General features: G+C 32.7%; 3 protein-coding genes across 3 annotated transcripts; 1 reads left to right on the top strand and 2 right to left on the bottom strand.

The window, feature by feature from the left end:
* Positions 1-3,607: 3,607 nt before the first annotated feature.
* Positions 3,608-6,244, bottom strand: LOC106357491 (purple acid phosphatase 18). The gene is made up of 5 exons (XM_013797153.3): positions 5,993-6,244; positions 4,938-5,606; positions 4,518-4,706; positions 4,314-4,402; positions 3,608-4,085 (listed from the first exon to the last, which is right to left on the bottom strand). The coding sequence occupies exons 1-5, from the start codon at positions 6,125-6,127 to the stop codon at positions 3,860-3,862; spliced, it is 1,308 nt and encodes a 435-aa protein (XP_013652607.1). The 5' UTR covers positions 6,128-6,244; the 3' UTR covers positions 3,608-3,859.
* Positions 6,245-6,953: 709 nt separating this feature from the next.
* Positions 6,954-14,305, bottom strand: LOC106357493 (DNA mismatch repair protein MSH5). The gene is made up of 34 exons (XM_013797154.3): positions 14,163-14,305; positions 13,812-13,843; positions 13,532-13,626; positions 13,234-13,314; positions 13,086-13,158; positions 12,859-12,922; positions 12,460-12,614; positions 12,250-12,351; positions 12,131-12,158; positions 12,024-12,055; positions 11,874-11,931; positions 11,591-11,677; positions 11,245-11,301; positions 10,907-11,008; positions 10,752-10,796; positions 10,418-10,495; positions 10,288-10,338; positions 10,129-10,210; positions 9,718-9,791; positions 9,523-9,622; positions 9,337-9,433; positions 9,100-9,189; positions 8,934-8,998; positions 8,789-8,847; positions 8,608-8,684; positions 8,435-8,521; positions 8,200-8,261; positions 8,042-8,103; positions 7,886-7,939; positions 7,713-7,798; positions 7,595-7,626; positions 7,489-7,512; positions 7,270-7,385; positions 6,954-7,182 (listed from the first exon to the last, which is right to left on the bottom strand). The coding sequence occupies exons 1-34, from the start codon at positions 14,196-14,198 to the stop codon at positions 7,102-7,104; spliced, it is 2,424 nt and encodes an 807-aa protein (XP_013652608.1). The 5' UTR covers positions 14,199-14,305; the 3' UTR covers positions 6,954-7,101.
* Positions 14,306-18,632: 4,327 nt separating this feature from the next.
* Positions 18,633-20,388, top strand: LOC106377271 (protein POLLENLESS 3-like). The gene is made up of 2 exons (XM_048773633.1): positions 18,633-19,168; positions 19,544-20,388. The coding sequence occupies exons 1-2, from the start codon at positions 19,140-19,142 to the stop codon at positions 19,884-19,886; spliced, it is 372 nt and encodes a 123-aa protein (XP_048629590.1). The 5' UTR covers positions 18,633-19,139; the 3' UTR covers positions 19,887-20,388.
* Positions 20,389-20,737: the final 349 nt, after the last annotated feature.

The raw sequence follows: 20,737 nt of genomic DNA, 5'->3' as shown, positions 1-20,737 counted from the left end.
ACTTAAAGGGAACAATAAAGATGGGAGTTCATCTTGAATCAGACACAGACTCACAGATTAGAGCTTACTGTGATAGTGACTGGGCGGGCTGTCAAGACACGAGAAGATCGACAGGAGGCTTTTGTACATTTCTTGGTTCAAACTTGATCTCATGGTCAGCGAAGAGGCAAGACTCAGTAGCAAGGTCATCAACTGAGGCTGAGTACAGAACACTCTCTGATACTGCAGCTGAATTGTCTTGGATAGTTGGGATGCTGAAGAGTGTGGGTGTCAAATAGTTTAGTCCAGTGGAGATTTACTGTGATAATCTGTCAGCGGTTCACTTGACGGCGAATCCAGTCCTGCATCGCAAGTCTAAACACTTCGCTACTCATTATCACTTTGCCAGAGAGAAGGTAGCAGATGGATCACTCATTGTCAAGCACATTCCTGCTACGCAACAGCTTGCTGACATCTTCACCAAATCGCTTCCTCAAAACAGCTTCTGCTCTTTGCGTTTCAAACTCGGAGTTGGTAATATTACCACCTCGAGTTTGAGCGGGAGTATTGGACCTAGCAGGCCAGCACCTCACATTCAAGCCCAACCGAAGGTGAAGCCTATTTCAGCTTTCACAGTTACACGACAAAAGGCCTCAATGGTAACAAAAGGAGTCAAATCTCAAAACAGAGGAAAGGAAGAAGACAAACGCAGTACCTCGGTTACAGCTCATCATGTGGTTCACGTTAACAGATTTGATGCTCTTATGGATCAGGATGACTGAGCTGTCAGAGCCACCTGTCCACTGTCTAGATTGTTCTTTATGTTGTGTATAAAGTAGAGAACCCTAGAGTTGTATCGGGAGAGGAAAATCAATGAACATTTTCATTATATCTATCTAAATCGCTTCTATTCTATCACCTTCTCTGTTTAACCTACAAATTACCTAGACACTTCCTTGATCCTTCTCATTATCCTAGACTTGTGGGAGATTCTGTTTCCCTGAAAGCGGTTCAGCTACACGCCTTTCCAATTATTCACCGAAGCTTGGAGTATCTGACAATTCTCCTTGAATCCTTTGACTCTAATCTGAAGAAAACACTCTGGATCTGAATGGTTTATACAAGGATAAAATAGACAAGAAACCATCTGCAACAAAATAAAATATAAATATATTTATAAGGATTCAACCCTAATCAAGAGATGATAAGCTAGTGAGACAAACTTTTAATAGAACATCAATTTTCCTCGTTACCAAAGTGGGATTCTTCGTGAGTCTTGAGTATTCTCTTACTAATGGTGTGTCCGTGATTCGCATAGTGTGTAGTTAGATGAAAGGTTCGTGTGAAAGTTTTAAGTCTTGTTTTTTTGGATGAAGATAAAAATTTGGTCGAGAATGGTTATTATCTGAGAAGTGGCGCCATTTAAATTCTTTGACAAGTCTAAAAGAGTGTTATTGGATTATGTATTTGTAAAAAAATATAAAGATTTATATTTTGTGATGATTCTAGTGTTATTCAATTAAGACTTTTCAAAACTGTGTTAAAAATCTAGTGTTATTAGATTCAGAATTTTACAAAGTCAATAAAAGTCTTGTGTTATTCAAATTTTTTTTTTGAAAATACTGATTTTGCCAATCTCTTATAATCTGTGGTTATTTGTTTATGGATTTTACAAGTTTTTCTTCATAAAATATATTATCAAAGTATTGCTTTGACCATGTATTCTCAGAGGATTTTATTTATTAAATTGAATTGTTATAATAAAATGTGTAATTCAACTCTCCTTCCCAAATCTTCCGAGGTGAATTGTTTTTTGGGAAAATTGCCAAAAGAGAACAAAAAAACCAGGTTGTTATTCCTTTGGTATAAAACTAATTTTGTCCATTTTTTCTCATTTTTACTCTTTGTATTTCTGAAAACTAATGAAATAAATAATTTTGAGGATCAAAAAAATTATTAAAAATATAAGCAATTAATAAAACATCCATATACACAAGCTGGTAATTTTATTTTGTTCAAAAACTTGGTAAATAATTTTTTTAAGATACGTTCTACTAAAAGTAGAATGCGTCTTCAACGAAAAATGGTATAATAGAAAACAATTTCTAAAATAAACATGATCATCTACTTCTTTTAGAACGTCCATTTTACTATTTACTAAATTTCTAAAAAAGAAAAATGCACATTCTACTAATCGTAAAGGTATCCACTTTCCTTCCGAATGCATCTTCTACGTTTATAAAGTATTCTAAATTTTGGGGAATGTGTTTTCTACAATGTACTCTTACGTCTACTCAAAGTAAAAAGTGTATTCAGAATTTTTATCATTCTTCTAAATTTTTAGAAGTCGTCTTCTGCGGATAATAATACCTGATTTTTTGCGAAAATTAATGAAATTTCAGTTAATGAAATATTCTAAAAATCTCCTGAAAATATTTTAACTTCCTAAAACGTGTTATGGTCGATTTTACTTGAAAAAATTAAAGAAATAATGATTCTCCCTTCTCTTCTTCATCAATATATGGTTTTTTCATAGTGTTTCTTTTGATTCTTCTCACAAACTCTTGTTCTTTATGATGCATATCTATATCCTTTTTCTTTCCTTTTTTTTTGTTTTCGATTGCCTTTCAATTTGTTTTCCCTTTTTTCCATTAACTTCTTTTTTTAATTCAAATTAAATTTTAAATTGTGTTTAATTAGATTAAATATAGGGATAGTTTTGGGATTATGAGAAAAATTATACTATTGAGACAACTTCATGTTGGTTTTATACCAAAGGGACAACAACCTTGTTTTTTTGTTCTCTTTTAGCAATTTTCTTTTTATTTATACTCCTAAGTCCTAAACTACCCTATAACACATATCACATCTCACGAAGCTTCTATTCTCGTATGAACTTTAGCAAAAACGTCTCCATTTTTACATCTCTTTCTCAATAATTCATACCTCAAATTCTATCACGTTCTTATATCTCTGTTTTCCTCAGTAAAAAAATGCAGTCTGTTACTTCCATAATCTGTTTCTTTAATTACCAGAAGATTTATAATTATCCAAAAAAAAAACTGTGTACGATCCAAAACCTTATTACCGGTTGATGATGATGAAACAACATCAGAAAATCCCAGAACAAGAGTTTATAAAACAAAACGACATAATCTAATGTGATACTTGAAGATAAACTTTGAAAAAGTTATAATTATCTTCAATTAAAGAATACGTAATAATCTACAAAACTTTTTAAAAAATAATCTAAGAAATTTAAATATCACTAAAACTCTTTTTAAATTCAGTAAAATATTTATTTTCCAAAATCATCAAAACTCTTTTTAAATTGTAAACCAATAACAGCCCCTAAGATTTGTGACTCTAGAACTTTTGAAAATTCTTTATTAATTATATTTATATTGAGATCAAAAATTGGTATAAACTCTAATTATTCTGAAACACACAACAACAATTTATGGTTCTTTTTCATTTTAGTAAACACCATATGAGCTTTTAACATTGACATTGTTTCAAAGCTATACCATATGAGCTTTTATCTTTGGCATTCCTTCAAAGAAGCTTTTAATCTTGAAAAGTACTGACAGTCACTGAGACCATATCTACATTGGAGAAGAACAGTCGATATAAAACATATTAAGATAAAAATAGTATGCAATCAGAGAACAATACAACACATACACATCACAACAAAGTGCAAGCTTACAAAATTTCAAAGTTGGAACTACGAATTCTATGCAGCTTGTGAAAGTCTTCTACTATGGTGTGACCAATAATAATCTAACACCTATTGCTAACACAACCACCTTGTAGGTTTTTATATATATACTTCGGACTATTTATTACTGCAACCAACGCTCACTTTAGGGGATATCCATCAAGGTTCCATGAGTATTTTCCTGAGGTTTTCATTCCATTTCTTCTCCGTCCAACATCCTGAGTTCACGAGGGATGTTAACCAAACCTCATCAGATTTTGTTGGCTCATCATCATCGTTCCTATGCCAGGTCCAATGCGCATGTGTTGAATTCACCATCTGAAGTTCGCCATGTCCAAAGCTTGCTTCCCTGAAGACTGACCACTCTGGTGACGGATCTTTATACCTGAAAGCGAAAAAACATGAGATACTCTTTAAAATATGTATGACAAAGACATTCTAAAGTGTGATTAGGTCCTGGTAGATAATCTGTTGAATTAGCTCAACAAAATTCAGACAACTAAGATGAAGCAGGTTTAGCAATGGACACATCAGAAGTTTTTTTTTAATGAATTTACTAACATAGAAACGTAAGTTTGATAAAAAGACAGAAGTAATCAGTTTGAGGAATTACTTGCGAGCTAGTCCTTCTCTGTTTCCTCCATCGCCTATGGTTATATGCACAGGACCACATGGATCTGATCTACCATTGTTGACACGTTTCTGTCAAAGCAGCACAAAAACCATTTGATATCATACAGAAACAAGAAGACAATCTGACATATACTTTTTCTGTTAAGACTCATAAGAGAAGCTAACACATTTTCTTTTAACATACCGTGCGTTCATAAGCATGGACATGACCAGTGAATACAATATCCACACCGCTCGCATAAAGCAAAGGCTCCATTTCAGCCATCATCCCATCGCCTTCATTTTGATGGGCATCGTTACTGTTATACCAGGGCACATGGAACAAGGCTATTAGCCACGGAGTCCTTTCTCGGTCCACCTTTGCGAGATCACCCTACACATCATACACAACACACATATCATACACAACAACAACCTTTTAGAGAATGCAATGTAACATAAACGGCTGATAGTACTTACTAATACAGCAAAACAGCAACAGCAGAACCTAAGAAGCTAAAATGACAAAACAGTTTGATTTGTAACATTTTGCTAACTGCTTCAACCTAATGTGGTAATAAAGAAAGATACACATAACAAATGGATGATTAGTAGAAACTCTCACCTTTAACCAATTGTACTGATCTGAGTACCGATCGTAATCCGTGTATGACCCCAGCATGATCACGTGTACACCAGCAACCTCAAAAGAGTAATACAGATTCGAGTTTGATCCACTCTCCGCATACGGCATCTTCCACCTCGAGTTAAACGACACAAACTCATCCACCACAAAGGGAATATTCTCTTTCTCATGGTTCCCCTGAGTCACCATCCACGGCCTCACACTCGCCAGAGGCTGAACCAGCTCTCCAAACGTGTCCCACTTGTGCTGCATATAGTCGGCATAAGAAAGATCACCGGGAAGCAGATGCACTTCGTATTTGCATTGGTCGATATGATCTAGCGTGGACTTGGTCCAACCGGTTTGACCGAGATCACCAGCCACTGCGAAAGTGATCGGGAACCGAGATGGTGGCGTTTTGAGATGAAACTCAGGTCCTCCTCCACCGCAACGGTAATAGTAAACGGTGTCCGGTTCCAATGGGCCGATGACGGCATGGTGTATCTTCCCTGATCTGTAGAATATGTAGCTGTAAGAGGTGCTCTCTCCTTGACCAAGAAAGGAGTATTTCCCTGGCGAAGTTCCGTATTCAACAAAGGAAGGGGAAGATTTGTCGTTGGTGACCCAACTCACTCGCATGTGTTTGTCTCCGGCCAATGAGATATGCACCTTCAAGCATAAAAAACAAAACAAATGATGTTCATTATCAATTGTATCATCGCCCTCTAACTGCTTTCAGACAACAGTTTTGTCTTCATGATCAGCAATAGTTTTAAAGATTCGAAAACAGTAAACATATTGGCTAAGCAGAGCACGATTATATTGGATTATCTATGGAGTAAGAGTATTATTAACCCAAAATCAGATTTTTATATTTTATTTTTTTGCTTAAATTTGGAAAAAAGATCGGATTTTGCGGAGAAAAAACAAGTGTAGACCCACATGCAATACAAGAACAGACAGAGATAAGACAAGAAGAAACATGGGTTTCACAGAAACGGATCAGATCAGAAGAAAAACAGAGGAACGAGCCCAAGGGGGGGAGCCTAAGTTACCTGCTCGGGTTGAGAAGTGGATTTTTGTTGCCATGGAAACTGCAAGGCTTGACGAGGCTTTGGTCGGACATAGTCATCTGCCGCCACAGAAGCAAAGAGTATCACAGAGAAGGTCACAAGCAGCGTTCTTTCCATCTCTGCGAGAGAGCTGCTTTCAGATTCAGTGGGGAAGGGAGAAATGGAATTTTAGTATATCTACGCGGGGAGAAGAAACGGATGTCTATATGACCAAACTGCCCTCGCTGTATCTCGTGTGAATGTGATGATTTTGATTTTGATTTTGATTTACACAAGGGTATAAGCGTAACTGGCTTATTGTCTGTCCAATATAATTGTTTAGTTTATGGAGAAAACTGATTATTTATGATTGCTAATATTAATTTCCGGCTATTTATTGTTTTTTTTTAAACATTAATTCATATCGTGAAAGCATTTTTTTTTTGTTTGCCGACTAAAATCGTGAAACCATTACTAATTCATATCGTGAAAGCATTTTTTTTTTGTTTGCCGACTAAAATCGTGAAACCATTACTAACAAAAGAAAAATAAAAGAAAGCTAAATGATATAAAAAGGAAAGTTAAAGAAAAAGTAAAACCGGTAAAGTGGGTGGTGAGACCAAGATGTGGTCAAGATGAGCAAATGACGAAAGGACAATCCTTAGCTTATACGCAAAGAAGATAAAACAAAAAAGATATCACAGACAAAACGTCGACCAGTATTTGAAAACCAAAAACAAATAAAAAAAAAGGAAACAATAATATAGTTAATACGTTCGAAATCTTTATTTCACTTTTTGTATAACAAGTTTGTCTACCACACTGATGGGTATGCATTTCTGTTTGTTAAAAGTGCACAAGTTTGATACATGATCTTGTAAAAAACATGTGATTTATATTAGTTATCAGCATTTTCTCCCTGCCATCAGTTCATTTTGGTTGTTTTAGTAGAACTGGTTTCTAATTAGATTCAAGGATGTCTTCCTGTATTGCTTTTTCCTCTTTTAAAACAAATAATTTTGATGATGAATTAAGTTTATTCTTAGAAATCAGCATATCCATCTTGGTAATTAGCTTTCGTAAGTACGAGATGCAACCTTATGGAGACTAGTTTAAGAAGTGAACATGTCTTCAAAGAAAGCACGGATATCACCTTTACTGATATCAAACTCCATAAACTTGTCAACAGCATCCTGCCAGTTTCATTCCGTGCGGTAAGAAGTTTGGTAAAGCCATGAGGACAGATGAGACAAGGGTAAGTGAGAGAGTAGCAAAAAGACCTTGAATACTTGATCTTGAGACGATATGTTGTCAAGGTTAAGTTTATCCACGTTGTTGTTACTCTCAAAGACGTCCAACACGATGGCTGCTCTCTTCACCACTTCCTCTGGGACACCTTGCGAATCAATAAACAGTGAAATTTATTCTGTTACTTTTTAATCAACATTAGTAAATAGATCCGAACGATATTGCCATTAATTGATTATATAAAAATGTACCAGCGAGTAGTGCACAATGTAGACCTGCATTACATAAATAGGTTGATGTCATTTGGTGTTTGCATTATCGTATGTAGACAATGATGCAAAGAATTAAAATGCTTACCGTAACTCAGCAGCGTTTGTCCCGGGATTAACCTGCGTCAAGACCATTTCCTTAAACAATGACGTGAAGTCTTGATAATGTAGACAGTTTAGGTAGATTGCTAGTCGAGACTTCGTACCGATAAAGAAAGACAATTTCTTCCATGTTTGCAGATTCTGTATCTGGCCTCAGAACGCTCATTGTGTAGAATCGTATCTTCTCAGACTGGAGTAAAAGAAAAAACCAGGAATCTTTAGAGATACTGCAATAATAGAAACTCGAAATTTGAGAATGTTGGTTCGGAGTATATACAACGGGCAAGCAGCTCTCGTTAAGTAGTTCAGTCAAGTGGGTGCATACTAGAACCTGAAAGCATGCAGCAATAGTCCATGTCATGTAACATGCTATTTGAGGGTTGTAAGAGAACATATAAGGTTTTATGGAAAGACAGACAAGAGAACGCTATACCCTTGGTGGCTCGTTACATGAAGCAAAGTGACTAATTGTCCCACCAAGCAAGCCAATACCATCTGTACGAGTTTATGTAAGGCAGGAGTTTTTCACAAACACCACCTGCCTCTAAGTGCAAAGCAGAGAGCAGGTAAGTCCATAAACAGACAACAAACCTTCTGTAAGAGTGCCTTTACCAAACTCGTCCAAGAGACACAGAGATCTTGAAGTTGCCTGCCTGGAGCATGCAAGCCAATCACAATCAGTAGAAATATGATCATGACCCATGAACTTTAGAATAACAGAGCTCGTGAACAAGAAGTCACTAACTGATAAAAGTAACTGAGACCGGCTCACAAGTTCCTATCAGTAGCTTGGAATAAAGCTAATATAGCGGCAGTTCAGAGATACCTTAGCATCATTCCCACTTGATGTAGATCAATCATAAATGTAGATTGCTCCGCGGTCATGAACTTGCTTCCCATTGCACAAAAGATCCTGTTATTGTACGACTGATCTTAGCAAGGACGGATATACCTTTAAAAAGAGATTCTAGAAGGGTGAAAGAATCCAGGACGTTCAACCTGTCAGTTAAACCAACAGTTGCAGCATCTGCTGGTACAAAGCTTCCAATATGAGATAGGAAAACAATTAAAGCCACCTAGAAATAGCAAGCCAGAAAGAAAGAATCATCGGCTTTAGTTGTCAATTCATGGAGATGATATACACATTCATTGGAAGAAGAGAAACAAAAGTAAAGCCGACCTGCTTCACATATATGCTCTTTCCTGAGTAATTAGGACCGGTAATGATATGAATTCGACCTGAAGCAGGAAACGCTTGCAATCAGGTGATGAACACAGACTAGTTAACAAGTTATTCAAAACAATTTAATCAGCAATCAGCTCACCGTTATCATTTATTTCAGTATCGTTGGGGATAAATGTATCCACTGCCATTTCCTGCAAAACATGCCTGCCCTCCAGTATAGATATTAACCGATACAAGTTTTTGTTAGGAGTTTATGTATAAATGCAACAATAAGACGTAAATGCAGCTAAAAGAGGCAACTTCACCTTCCATTCCGAATATCAAGCAATGATTCCATTGTCAGAACAGGCCTTACGTACTTATTCTGATGGGCTACACAAGCCAACGATAAAATGCTACAAATGCCAAGAAGAATAAATGGTAATTAGTCATTACTCATGAGCAGCCAATCAGTTACTATGAAAAAGTGTTATATTAAGAGGAGAGTAGGAGAGGCTAATAATGAAATGGGATATCAGTAGCTTTTGGAATGTATTGATTACCAATCAAGTTCTGCAACGAAATTAACTGCCTTCAACAGGTGTGCCGAGAACAAAAGTGTGTGCGATAGCAAGTCCCTTATAATAGCTCTCTCCATATCTGTCAACAATTTTTTGTTAAAAAGAATACATCATCTTACGCAAGAAGAACTGTGCCAGGTAAACAATTAACCTGCACGAAGAGCATACCTAAAATTTTGTGGTAGATATCTCCAAGCACGTTGTCTAACTCTCTTGTCTTTGGAGTATGATAAAAGAATCGCTGAGTCTCCCCGTCCAGATCAGAGAACTACTTACAAGAGAGATTTCTAGATTAAATAAGTTATGCTATGCATAGCGTCCAAATTATAAATTTCGAAATATTTTAACACAAACACAACGTACCGCAAATTCAAATTCGTTAATCCTATCAAGTGCAGTTTCATCAAGTTTTTCTCCAAAAATACACATGAGGTACCCTGCAGAACAGGTAAATCAACGGAAAAGTTATATTTCATTTACATAAAGGAGTGAACCGTTATCCAAGTGTGGATAAAGACGCATGGTCATGATTTCTTAAATACACATCACAAATTGAAATGCTACGCAGCAATCTAGAAGCATAAGTCACCATAGTTGAACTGATAACCCCAGGGCATTATGGTTCCAAGTGTGCAACTGTATCTCACTTTTGTTAGGAGTGATTCTAATTCGTAAAAGGCAATTATGATTAGAAAATCTTTCTAGCAAAACATTTAAGTATATAACACTGTATAGAACTTATGTGAAAACAAAATCGTGGAACTTCAGACCCACCAATTTGTTGAATATAGACAATACAAGGAGGGAGATTCTCCTTATGCAGATGAGGTAAGTGTTCAAACTCCATCGATGAAACCTGTGAGAAAACGGAATCATCCAAACGACACGTTTACTTCAGTTATCAATTAGGAGAAATTATCACATAGAAATAACCTCTTGCAGGAACTCCGGCAACCCCTCGTATATTTGCCTCAGCTCATCCAACTGGTAAAACAAGAAATGAATTACTTGAAAGAAAAATTTGAGATATGACAGCCTGAACGAAAACAAATTTCTGTAATACCTCAGCACAGAATCCATCTTTAACCAATGTTTGATAACCCTTCTCTTTGCTTCTAGTTACATCAATGACTCCAAGTACCTGCGGAAGTAAGTCCATGATTGTTATACATATCCTACGCATCTCTCACTCAGAGGCCTGCTGAATTTGTTTAAACGAATATCCAACTTCTGAGTAACTTTGAATTGAGACGTTTAAGAATTTTTGCCACTTTTAAATGTTTCATAAAGGTTGTAATTCTCCAAGGAAAGGAAAAGAGAGATGTTAAGATATGCTCTTTTGAAGAAGACACTACGGATTATAATGGAATGAGAGAGGCAAAAAACAACCAACTGACCAGTTCATATACATAATCTAGCTCTGTGCTGATACATAAGCCAGCCTGCAACATGGCAAGAGAACTTAGCAAAACAACCATGCAACTGAATAAACGAATGAGAAAATAGCATTTGAAGCTTCATAAGCTGTTTGGTTATGAGAAATATTAGCAACCTTCTCAATAATGTCTAAGTTGAAGCGTCTCATATGCTCTCGGAGACTTTCAGAGACTCCAACTTCAAATATCTTATTCACGTGCAAGAGGGCACCTATACTCTAATGCACACAAAAGAGGGCATTAGCTTCTGAAACTATTTTTGTAGGATTCAATCGAAATTTCAGCTAGGATCTGCCCGAAAAGACTTCATAGGAAATCTAGTTACAGAAACCATTTTTAAAAGAAACTAACGAATAGAGTAGTTGGAGTATAGTGAAGGAAAAAAATATAAGAAAGGCCTGCAAGCAATAAATGAGAGGAGATATGGAAGATGATCGTATAGTGAAACAATTACCTTCATAAAAGCTGTCCAATCATTACTGGTGCACAAGGACGTCGGGGAGTTGAATTTCTTGTTTTCACATAAGAATGAGATATTTAGCAAAACCAAATGTGTACAAGAAATAAAGAATCTACATGATCGGCATACAAGTTCACACATCGCATGCAAAGAGAACACTGATTCTGCCAACAGATTAACAATTAACATATACACCACAAACTATATGGAATATATTCTCTGTGCCATCAGCTTCTAATTCAAGAATCTGCTTCACAGGCTCTTACGACTATAGCAAATAAGCATGCTACCAGCCTACCACGAAAAAAAATTTAAATACAGAACAATGGTACCTTCTTACCTTGAGCAAATGGGATATGTCCTTCACAGATTTCAGTGTATCCCGCAAAGATGTCATCAGCTCTATAGAAGATATGAAAAAGGTAATCTCATACAGTCAAGAGAAATTTCTTAGTAAGCAACCGAAAACATTATTTGTCATTCAGAACAAATGATGATTGGGTTTTTTTTATGCTGATAAGGCTTCGGAAAGCAGACTTCAAATTTTGTCAATTGGTTTCTCTTCTTTCTTACTGATTCCCAACTCCTATTCTACTTGGCATAAGGCGAAGGAAAAAGGATACAGCATTGAGACGACGGTCTAACACTTCAAGATCCAGAATTGGCCTCATAAACCAGCTTCTGAAAATAGAGAGAATGAAACTGATACCTTAAGATTACACATATCACTAGCTGCAGGAGAGTTTTATATACCTATCATTCAGATTTATTACCTTAAAAGCCGTCTACCCATTGGTGTGGCACACTGAAATAGGCCAGGTAAGTTAAATCATATATACAAGCAGTAACAACTAGAATGCCCAATGCAAGGAAAGCAAACCTTATTCATCATGCCAAACACCGAGAACCTTCATTTAAAAAAATCAGTGAAGATTATTCATAAGGCAGAGAAGAAGAAAACAGATATAACATTTAACAGTTGAACCATTAGCCATTTACCCTTCTTTTGCCCTGCCAATGCCCATATGGCTTGGATGTTTATCTATTTGAAATATCTGTAGTGCCTCGTGAGCAGCTGCATCAAGTTTGAGAAACTTGTTCCTAGTGAAACATTTGTCAAGGATTTTGAGGCAGCACTACCATCCGAAAAAATTTAGAAAATATTTTCACCAAGACGAAAATAAAAAGAACACAGACATTGGAGGATACAATGGTACTTCCATGACTGAGTCAATTGCAATTGACGCTGTCCCAGATTCGTTTTGTTCCAGGGTATCTACAATTCGTTCGCTTTCTAATATAGCAAGAAGACCCCCACTAACACGAACTTGGACTTCACTGCCTACATCCATCATTGAACTCAGCTGCAATTTACAAGATAATGAAGAAACATCATACAATAATAAATGAATCATTTTATCAACTACTAAATTAGTAGCAAGACCAACAGATAGCTTTGTTTTGCTTTACACAGAAAAATTACTGAAGATGCCAAACTGTTTTCATTTTGGCATCAAAAGTATCAATAAGCTCTATACTAGCACGTTATACAATGAGATTAAAGAGAATCCATCGTAAAAAAAATAACAATTCCTTGTTGTAACTTACATAACAAACCCGTTCTTTGATATTCAGCCCTTCATCCATTCCTGTTACTCGAAGATAAACAAGCCTACAGAATATTGGGGTAAAAATCAGTGTAAAACAGCAGATATTATGAGTCAGGTAAGCTATTACAACTAGAACTGCAGGAACCAGTTTCCTACTACATTCATCATGTCATCTGACTAACCGAAACCACCGCAAATAAGTGGAGCTGATTACACTTTCTTTACCTGTGCCACGCTTGCTCGTAGCTAAATGTTGAGCTCTTTACCTGCTTCACCATGGTATCCTCTTCAGTTCCATCTGCAGAATCAAATAATTATGCAAGTCCATAAATTATAGGGCCCATATAATCATAGAAAATAGATGGCGCCATACCACTCTTCTGCAGAGCAGATACAAAGGAATCTTCACTTTTGGTGCTTGTGTAAATGACCAATGGCTTCGCTTGATATTTGACTGAAGAAATACAACCAACACAAATGAAGCAAACAAATACCTAATGAGACCAGAGGACAAGTGTAGCAGAACAAAAACTGCAGAAAAGTAGCTGAAAATCAAGAACCTCCTTGACTCAAACTTTCCATTAAAAATGTGATAGATCAATATATGGGATTGCATGCAGGCAACTACTACATGTAAAGATTCAACTTCATATCGTATTGAAAATTTATACCCATATTGACCAGAGTAAAATCAGAGCAATCTTCCTCCCAAAATTCAAGCACATGAAGCTGGCGTACACTACAGTCGTAGTAAGAAACTCCAACTCTGGAAAAAAAAAACAGATTTTGTAAGCTAAATATGAGTTTCTCCATCTGATAACCAGCTAACAAAAGAAGCCAACTGAATTACATAAGCATTCACTCAGATGTAATTGACAAATTGTTGAGTCTCTTAGCATATTTTCACAATGATATTCATCTCAAACAAGAATGTGAAGTTAAATTACTAACCGACGACCGTGCTGAATGCAAGCCATATAAACCTACATTGCAATTGAAATAAGCAGAGTGTAAGTACGAATGATTCTGATGATCTGCAAACTTTTCAACTCAGACGCAACGATTAGACTCCCACTAGTTCCGATTAGGCTAATCAAGATTCAAAGAGGAGCAGCTAGGGTTTCGTCAAGCTCTTTACAATCGAGATCGGCGTAAATCGAAGCCGGAACAGATTTTGAATCTTCGAAATCGTAAATTGGCGAAAGCTAGATATCAAAACTTGCGTACTTAGATCACAACGACATAACAAACGTATTCTCGGGAGAGACGAACAGCAAAATCAGATAATATAATCGGAGATACCTGCGATTCGGTTTCCGTTTCGTCAGTTTCCTCCATTGCTGTGAATTAGAGCGAGTGAAGTGAGGAAAGAGTAGAGACGTTGGGAAGATGATGACGGGAGAAGGGCGCGAGAGGGAATCGCAAGTCTCGACGGATTTTGAATCAAAATATCTCTGAATGGTTGTTTTAAGGAAATATTTCGAATTTTGTGTTCCGGATTGCAAATAACGAAACTTCTGTATAATATTATTTTGTGTGTTAAAATGTAACCCCCTTTTTTTTTTGTCACAGAAAATGTAACCCCCTAAACATCTAATCTATTAAAATAGAGTCATTTTTTTTATCTACTATACAAAAGTCATAGTAAGTCCATTTTATTAGTTACATGATAAAATATGACATAATAATCCAAAAACAATTAATTATAAATTAGTTCTAACTATAAATTTAAATTTTATTTTTAGTTATAACAAATATGTTAAGAGAAAATCTAACAAAATCTTACTAAACTTTTAATTTTTTTTAATTAAATAAAGCATCAAATAATTTCGTAATTAATAATTTATTATTATTTTAAAATTCATATTAATTAAGTTTTATTATAAAACAAAAAATAAAAATATATAATGTTTTTATAAATTTTGTTATAATCTATATTAATTAAAATAGAAGTATTATATAAATTAAATATGATAAAATTATATTAGTTTGGTAAATTAACCTACTTACTTTTGAAAATACTTTCATTTGATTAAATTATTATCTGCCATTTAAACGAGTTTAAATTTGTTAACTATGTAATATTCTTATACAAAAAATAAAGTTATTAACATATGTTAAACTTTTTTATTCGACAACTATATATTTTCAAACCAAATCAAACTCTAATATTAATGATAATATTAACATTTAACATTTTTAAAATAAAAAAAATACCCGCACGAATGTGCGGGTTAAACTCTAGTTGCTAATTACCATATTCATTTTTAACAAAAAATGACATGTCTTTTTTTGACAAATATGACATAGCAATTATTTAATTGTAACATTTATAATTTCTTTTAAAAGTACGGACAACTCTTTAAAATGAGCCAATAAATGTTTTTTGACAAAAAAACACATAACGGAAAAATAATCAAAAAATTACTAAAAAGGATAATTATAGGGGAAATTACATGTTTACTATTTTTATGGTATCACTTTTCATTTTTACCACCACTAAAGATATATTTTCAAAAATATTCTTCTTTAAGTGGCAAAAGATTCTTATGCTCTTGCTATTTATATATATAACTAGATTCTGACCCGCCCTTGAAAGGGCGGGTATATTTTTATATTAACTATATTTTTTGTTTTAATTTTTTTTTTAAGAAATTTGATTTTCGTATTTGTGTTTTTCTATGTAATCATATTTGTGTTTTTTTTGTAATTATATTTATATATAAATCTTAATCAAAATTTATTTTATAAAATAATAGCAATTTAAAATTTGATTCGGCATACGCTCAGTTCTTTGTAATCATATGTACGTATACCCGTTTTTTTGTAATCATATTTATTTGTTTTAGATCTTGACCCGCGGGTATAATATTGGTTTGTAATTTTTTATGTTTTTTATGTTTCTATAAATATGTAATATTTTTCTGTAATTTTTTCTTATATATTAAAAAATATTTATATACAATTATATAATGTATGGTTATCGTAATGTAGTGGGTAGTGTATATTTATAGAAAAACGTAGGGTTATATCTAAATTTAATTAAAAAAATTAAATACTTCGTTACATAAATTAATTTGTTCTATTTATAAGGGGTTCATGTTTAGAATTCATTCCATTAAAATCATAAATACGTTAGGAACTATATAATTTTAAGATCTAAGGCCATTAATATTTGAGTATATGTCCACCAAAATCAAACGAAAAAAAATATCAGATTTGAAAAGAAAACATCTTATCTAATATTATATTTGAATAAAAATATGATAAACTGATTCATGTTTGTATATATCTTTTGTATAAAATAACAAACACGTATGTAATTCGAATTCGGTGATCTCGTTTGATTACCACAATCACATATATTTGTGTTCCTTCATCTTGGTATCACTTTTGGTTTGAAAATCTGAAGTCATATTGTTACCAAATTCAACCAATGTTTGTTGGATAAAGTTATATTGTAAGTCTATGGTATGTCATATTTTCTACATTTATTGAGATGTGTACACATTATTATACAACTGGAGTTACATGTGAATAGGCATGGTCTGGACCGATTTAGACCAGAAATTATTTGTATGCAAAGAAACATCAATATAATGTGAACTATCTTACGTGTACTAACCAGATTAATGTAATTATGTATGATTTAATTAGTCACCAATTTAATGTAGTTACATGTATGATTTAATTTTTCGTGGTCCAACTGTCCAAATAATAAATTACCGTAAAAAGGACATAACTGCATTTGATATTTTCCATTGGCATTAATATCAAACGGTTAAGATTAACTAAAAAGAAACGGTTATGGAAATTGGCGTTACATAATATGTGTCCACTAAGCAAATTACTTAATTAGAGAATCCTTAAATAAAGGAAAGTAAATGGTTGGACTCTACTTTTATCAATGGGTCACACTACTGTTTTAATAGAATAGATAAATCATTATTTAAATAAAAAAAAAAATAAATAAATAAAATAAATAAATAAATAAAAAGAAAAAATAAATAAAAGTAAAAAAAATTATGTTTTCGAATTATACTTTTTCAAATTCAAACTTTTTATAATTTTTTTTTTGAAATTTTTTTTCGAATTTTTTTACTTTTTTATTGAAAAACAAAAATTATGTTTGAAACTATTTTTTAAAATTTTTTATATATTTTTTAAATATTTATTTATATATTTATTAGAATCCTAAATTTCACATTCGAAAAACCCTACCCCACCCCTCAACTTTAAACCCTAAGTCTACAATAGTTAACCCTATAGATATAATTGTTTTTTACCCTTCATTAAAAGTGAGGGTAAAAGTGGTACTATGAATGTACTATTTGTGGCAATTTCCCATAATTATATACTTACTCTAAACATATATAAATATAAATAAATAATAAATAATTCAAATAACTTTTTCAGAAAAAGAAACTTATTCAAAATTCAAAACAATTCCTGAAATCAGTTTTCAAATTATTTTTAAAAAAATTATTTCAGAATACGATAATTTTTTGGAAATATTCTAAATATCTAATCTATTAATTTAAGGTCTTATTTTTATCTACCATTAATAAGTCATAGTATAACCACTTAGATAATTAGTTAATATTATATATTTGAATATTTACATTAATAAAAAACCAACTATAAATTTTATTTTATTTTAATTATAAAAAAATTCTATTGAGAAAGAATCTAATAAAACCTTATTTACAAATTTAAATATTTTTATAAAATAACAGATTAATTAATTTCATAATTAGTAATATAATATTTTTATACATCAATGTTAACTAAAATTTTATTATAAAACAAGAAAATAAAATTATTTACTATTTTTATTAGTTCTATAATTATATTCTGTATTATATAGAAATAGAAGTGCTTTTTTTTGACAACTAAAAAATAGAAATGCTATATGAATTAAATATGACAAAATTATGTTAAATAGGTAATTAAAAACTTTATTTTTTAAATTGTTTAAATAAATTGTCATCCATCGTTAAAATGAGTTAAAATTTGTAAAATATATAATAGTTTTATACAAAAATTAAATTTATTAACATAGGTTAAACTTTTCTATCTACAACTATATATTATCATTTTTTTTTTGAAACTCTCAACATATGTATTTTAGTAATCCATTAAAAATATTACTGAAAAATCAAATTTCAATTATAATTTTTTTTTAATTATCACAAAATCTATTGAGAAAAATTTAGAAAATACCAACAAAAATTCAAATATTTTTTATAAAACAAAGTATTAATGTAGTAACAAAATAAATTCACAATTGACGTAATCTTCCAAACTCAACAATTGTAATGTAATTTTTTCATAGTTTTCTTGAAAAAATATAAAATTTTGAAAATAAATATTCAATCTCAAAATTATAATATTTTAAATTTACAAAATATAAAATCATAGATAATAAAGAATATTTTTTTTTGGAAATGCACTACAAAAAAACAAACTATCTATGTAATAAAATTAAAGCAATCTAAAATTTTGAACTCGTAATTAAAATAAAAAGAAAACTTAAAATCATAACATCAAAGAATCTTATATCAACAAAATTTACTAAAATTATATGATAGATGCTACTATGTATAAAATTTACTAAAATAATAGGGTTATAATATTAAAAAAAAATGTATTTCTACTTATAAATCTCGTAAAATAATAAAATAATATATTTTAAAGTATATTTTTTAAATACAACATGTAAATATAAATTATCTTAAACATATTAATTTTCTATAATATAAATAAATAAATTTAAAAAAGTATCATAGCAAAATGTATATATTAAAGAGAAAACATATTCTAAAGTAGGTTATCTATTTGATTATTTCATATTGTTATTTTATTGTAGGGGAAATTTTACTTATACACTTTACATGATACTACTTTTTACTTATACCAACACTCAAAGGACATTTTCATAAATAACACATTCATTAATTGGTAAAAGACTAAACTAACCTTATCTTTACTTCAATCTATCGTCTCTTTCTTCTCCACCGTCGTGATCCTTCTTCTCTCTCCTTTCGGATCCACCGTCTCTCTCTCCGTCGGATCCACCGTCTCTCTCTCCGTCAGATCCGCCGTCTCTCTTTCCGAGATCCATCATCTCTCTCCTGTGGAGATCGTTCTTCTCTCTCCGTTGAGATATGTCGTCATCTCCGACGAGATCCATCGTCGTCTCCGTTGAGTTCCATCGTCACTCTCTCTCACGCATCTAGCGATAAGCAATTACGAGAATCACGATTCAAAACTTCAAAGATGTTGGCTCCTCTCCACGATTCACACTGGTATGTTTTTAATTTGTGTATTTGTTTTGTTCGATTCAAGTAATATTTTGGATTTGTTCTTTCTGTTATAAAAAAAAATCAACGAAGGTTGGTTTATAAAGGTCGATCTGGGTTCAAGTAATTTTAGGATTTTCGTTCCTCTGTTATTCCAAAAACAAATAAGGTTGATTTAGACTTGTCATTTGAATAGTTCTGGTTAGGAGAAATATTTTCGGATAGTGAACATTGTATTTAAAAAAATTATAACCTCTTATAAATGTGGGTTTTAAGATATTGTTGATAGTACAACTCAATGCTTACAAGGTTTGGTTCTTGTTAGTTTGTGTTTGCCCTTGCGAGTCTTTTCCTTATATGCACTTATGTATCTATGAATAGGAGAGCTTTGTGTTTGGAGCCAGACAAAAACAAACAGTGCAACCTGGCCATCTGCTTGATGCGTATGGGTCGAATCCCAGAAGCTAAATCTCTGATTGATGCTGTGAGAGATTCTTCTGCAGAGATTGAGTTCGGAGATGAACCGTTCACGAAGTCTTACGACAGAGCCGTTGAGATGTTAGCAGAAGTGGAATCTAAAGATCCAGAAGATGGTCTTTCGGATAAGTTCTATGCGGGATGTTCATTTGCAAACGAAACAATGAAGGAAAACAAAGCTCCTCGAAATGCAAACAGGAACCACTCGCATGTTCCTCCTTCTCCAGCATCTGTTAGACAAACGTGAGAGAGGCTCTGTTGGTCCAAGGATGGATGAAACTGGCCCTTATCTTCCCACTGAGAAGGTTGATCAATTGCAAAGTTCTGATACAAGGGAAAGGAAGGTAGTCTTGCTGCAGCTTTGGTTCTAGCTAATCTATATTATCTTGCATGTTAGAAACCTCTTATAAGGGTTTATAAAACTATTTATAAGAACTTATAAATCATTTATAAGGTTTTGCAAATATATTTATAAAAGTTTATGAATCTGTATATAAGGGTTTATAAAAATATTATAAGAGTTTAATAATCTTCATACCACAATTTATAAGAGTTAATAAATCTTTTTCAAGAGTTTATAAATCTTTACAAACATTTAGTAGTAAAATATTCATAAAGCAAGTGTCTATAATTCTAATATAAATGTTTGTAAATTATTATAATAAATAAAAGATTATTTATAATGGTTTATAAAACAATTAATAAGACTTTATAAAATCAGTCTATAAAGTTTTTTAAATATATTATTAAAGTATAATTCATTTATAAGAGTTTTAAAATCAGTTTATAAGGCTTTATAAGGATTATAAATAATTAATAAATATTTATGAATAATTTATGAAGATTTAGAAATCATTTATAAACCTTTATCAATAGTTCATATATATTTCTCATGTGGTGGAAAACAGCGAGATGAGGCAGCAGAGGTTCGTGGGATATTGAGTTTTGCTGTATATCGTTGCGTTCTTAGCTAAGAATAAGAGCGAGTGTCTCCAGAAGAATGGGGAGTGTGGAGAGTCTCCGGAGGCGGCTTTAGATGTGGATCGACGTCTTGTGGCTGTTTTGTGGTGATTTATAGAAATTTCTGGATGTTGAATA

This window comes from Brassica napus, unplaced genomic scaffold (genome assembly GCF_020379485.1).
Source record: "Brassica napus cultivar Da-Ae unplaced genomic scaffold, Da-Ae ScsIHWf_2572;HRSCAF=3319, whole genome shotgun sequence".
Lineage (NCBI taxonomy): Eukaryota > Viridiplantae > Streptophyta > Magnoliopsida > Brassicales > Brassicaceae > Brassica > Brassica napus.
This window is presented reverse-complemented; position numbering and strand designations above follow the sequence as displayed.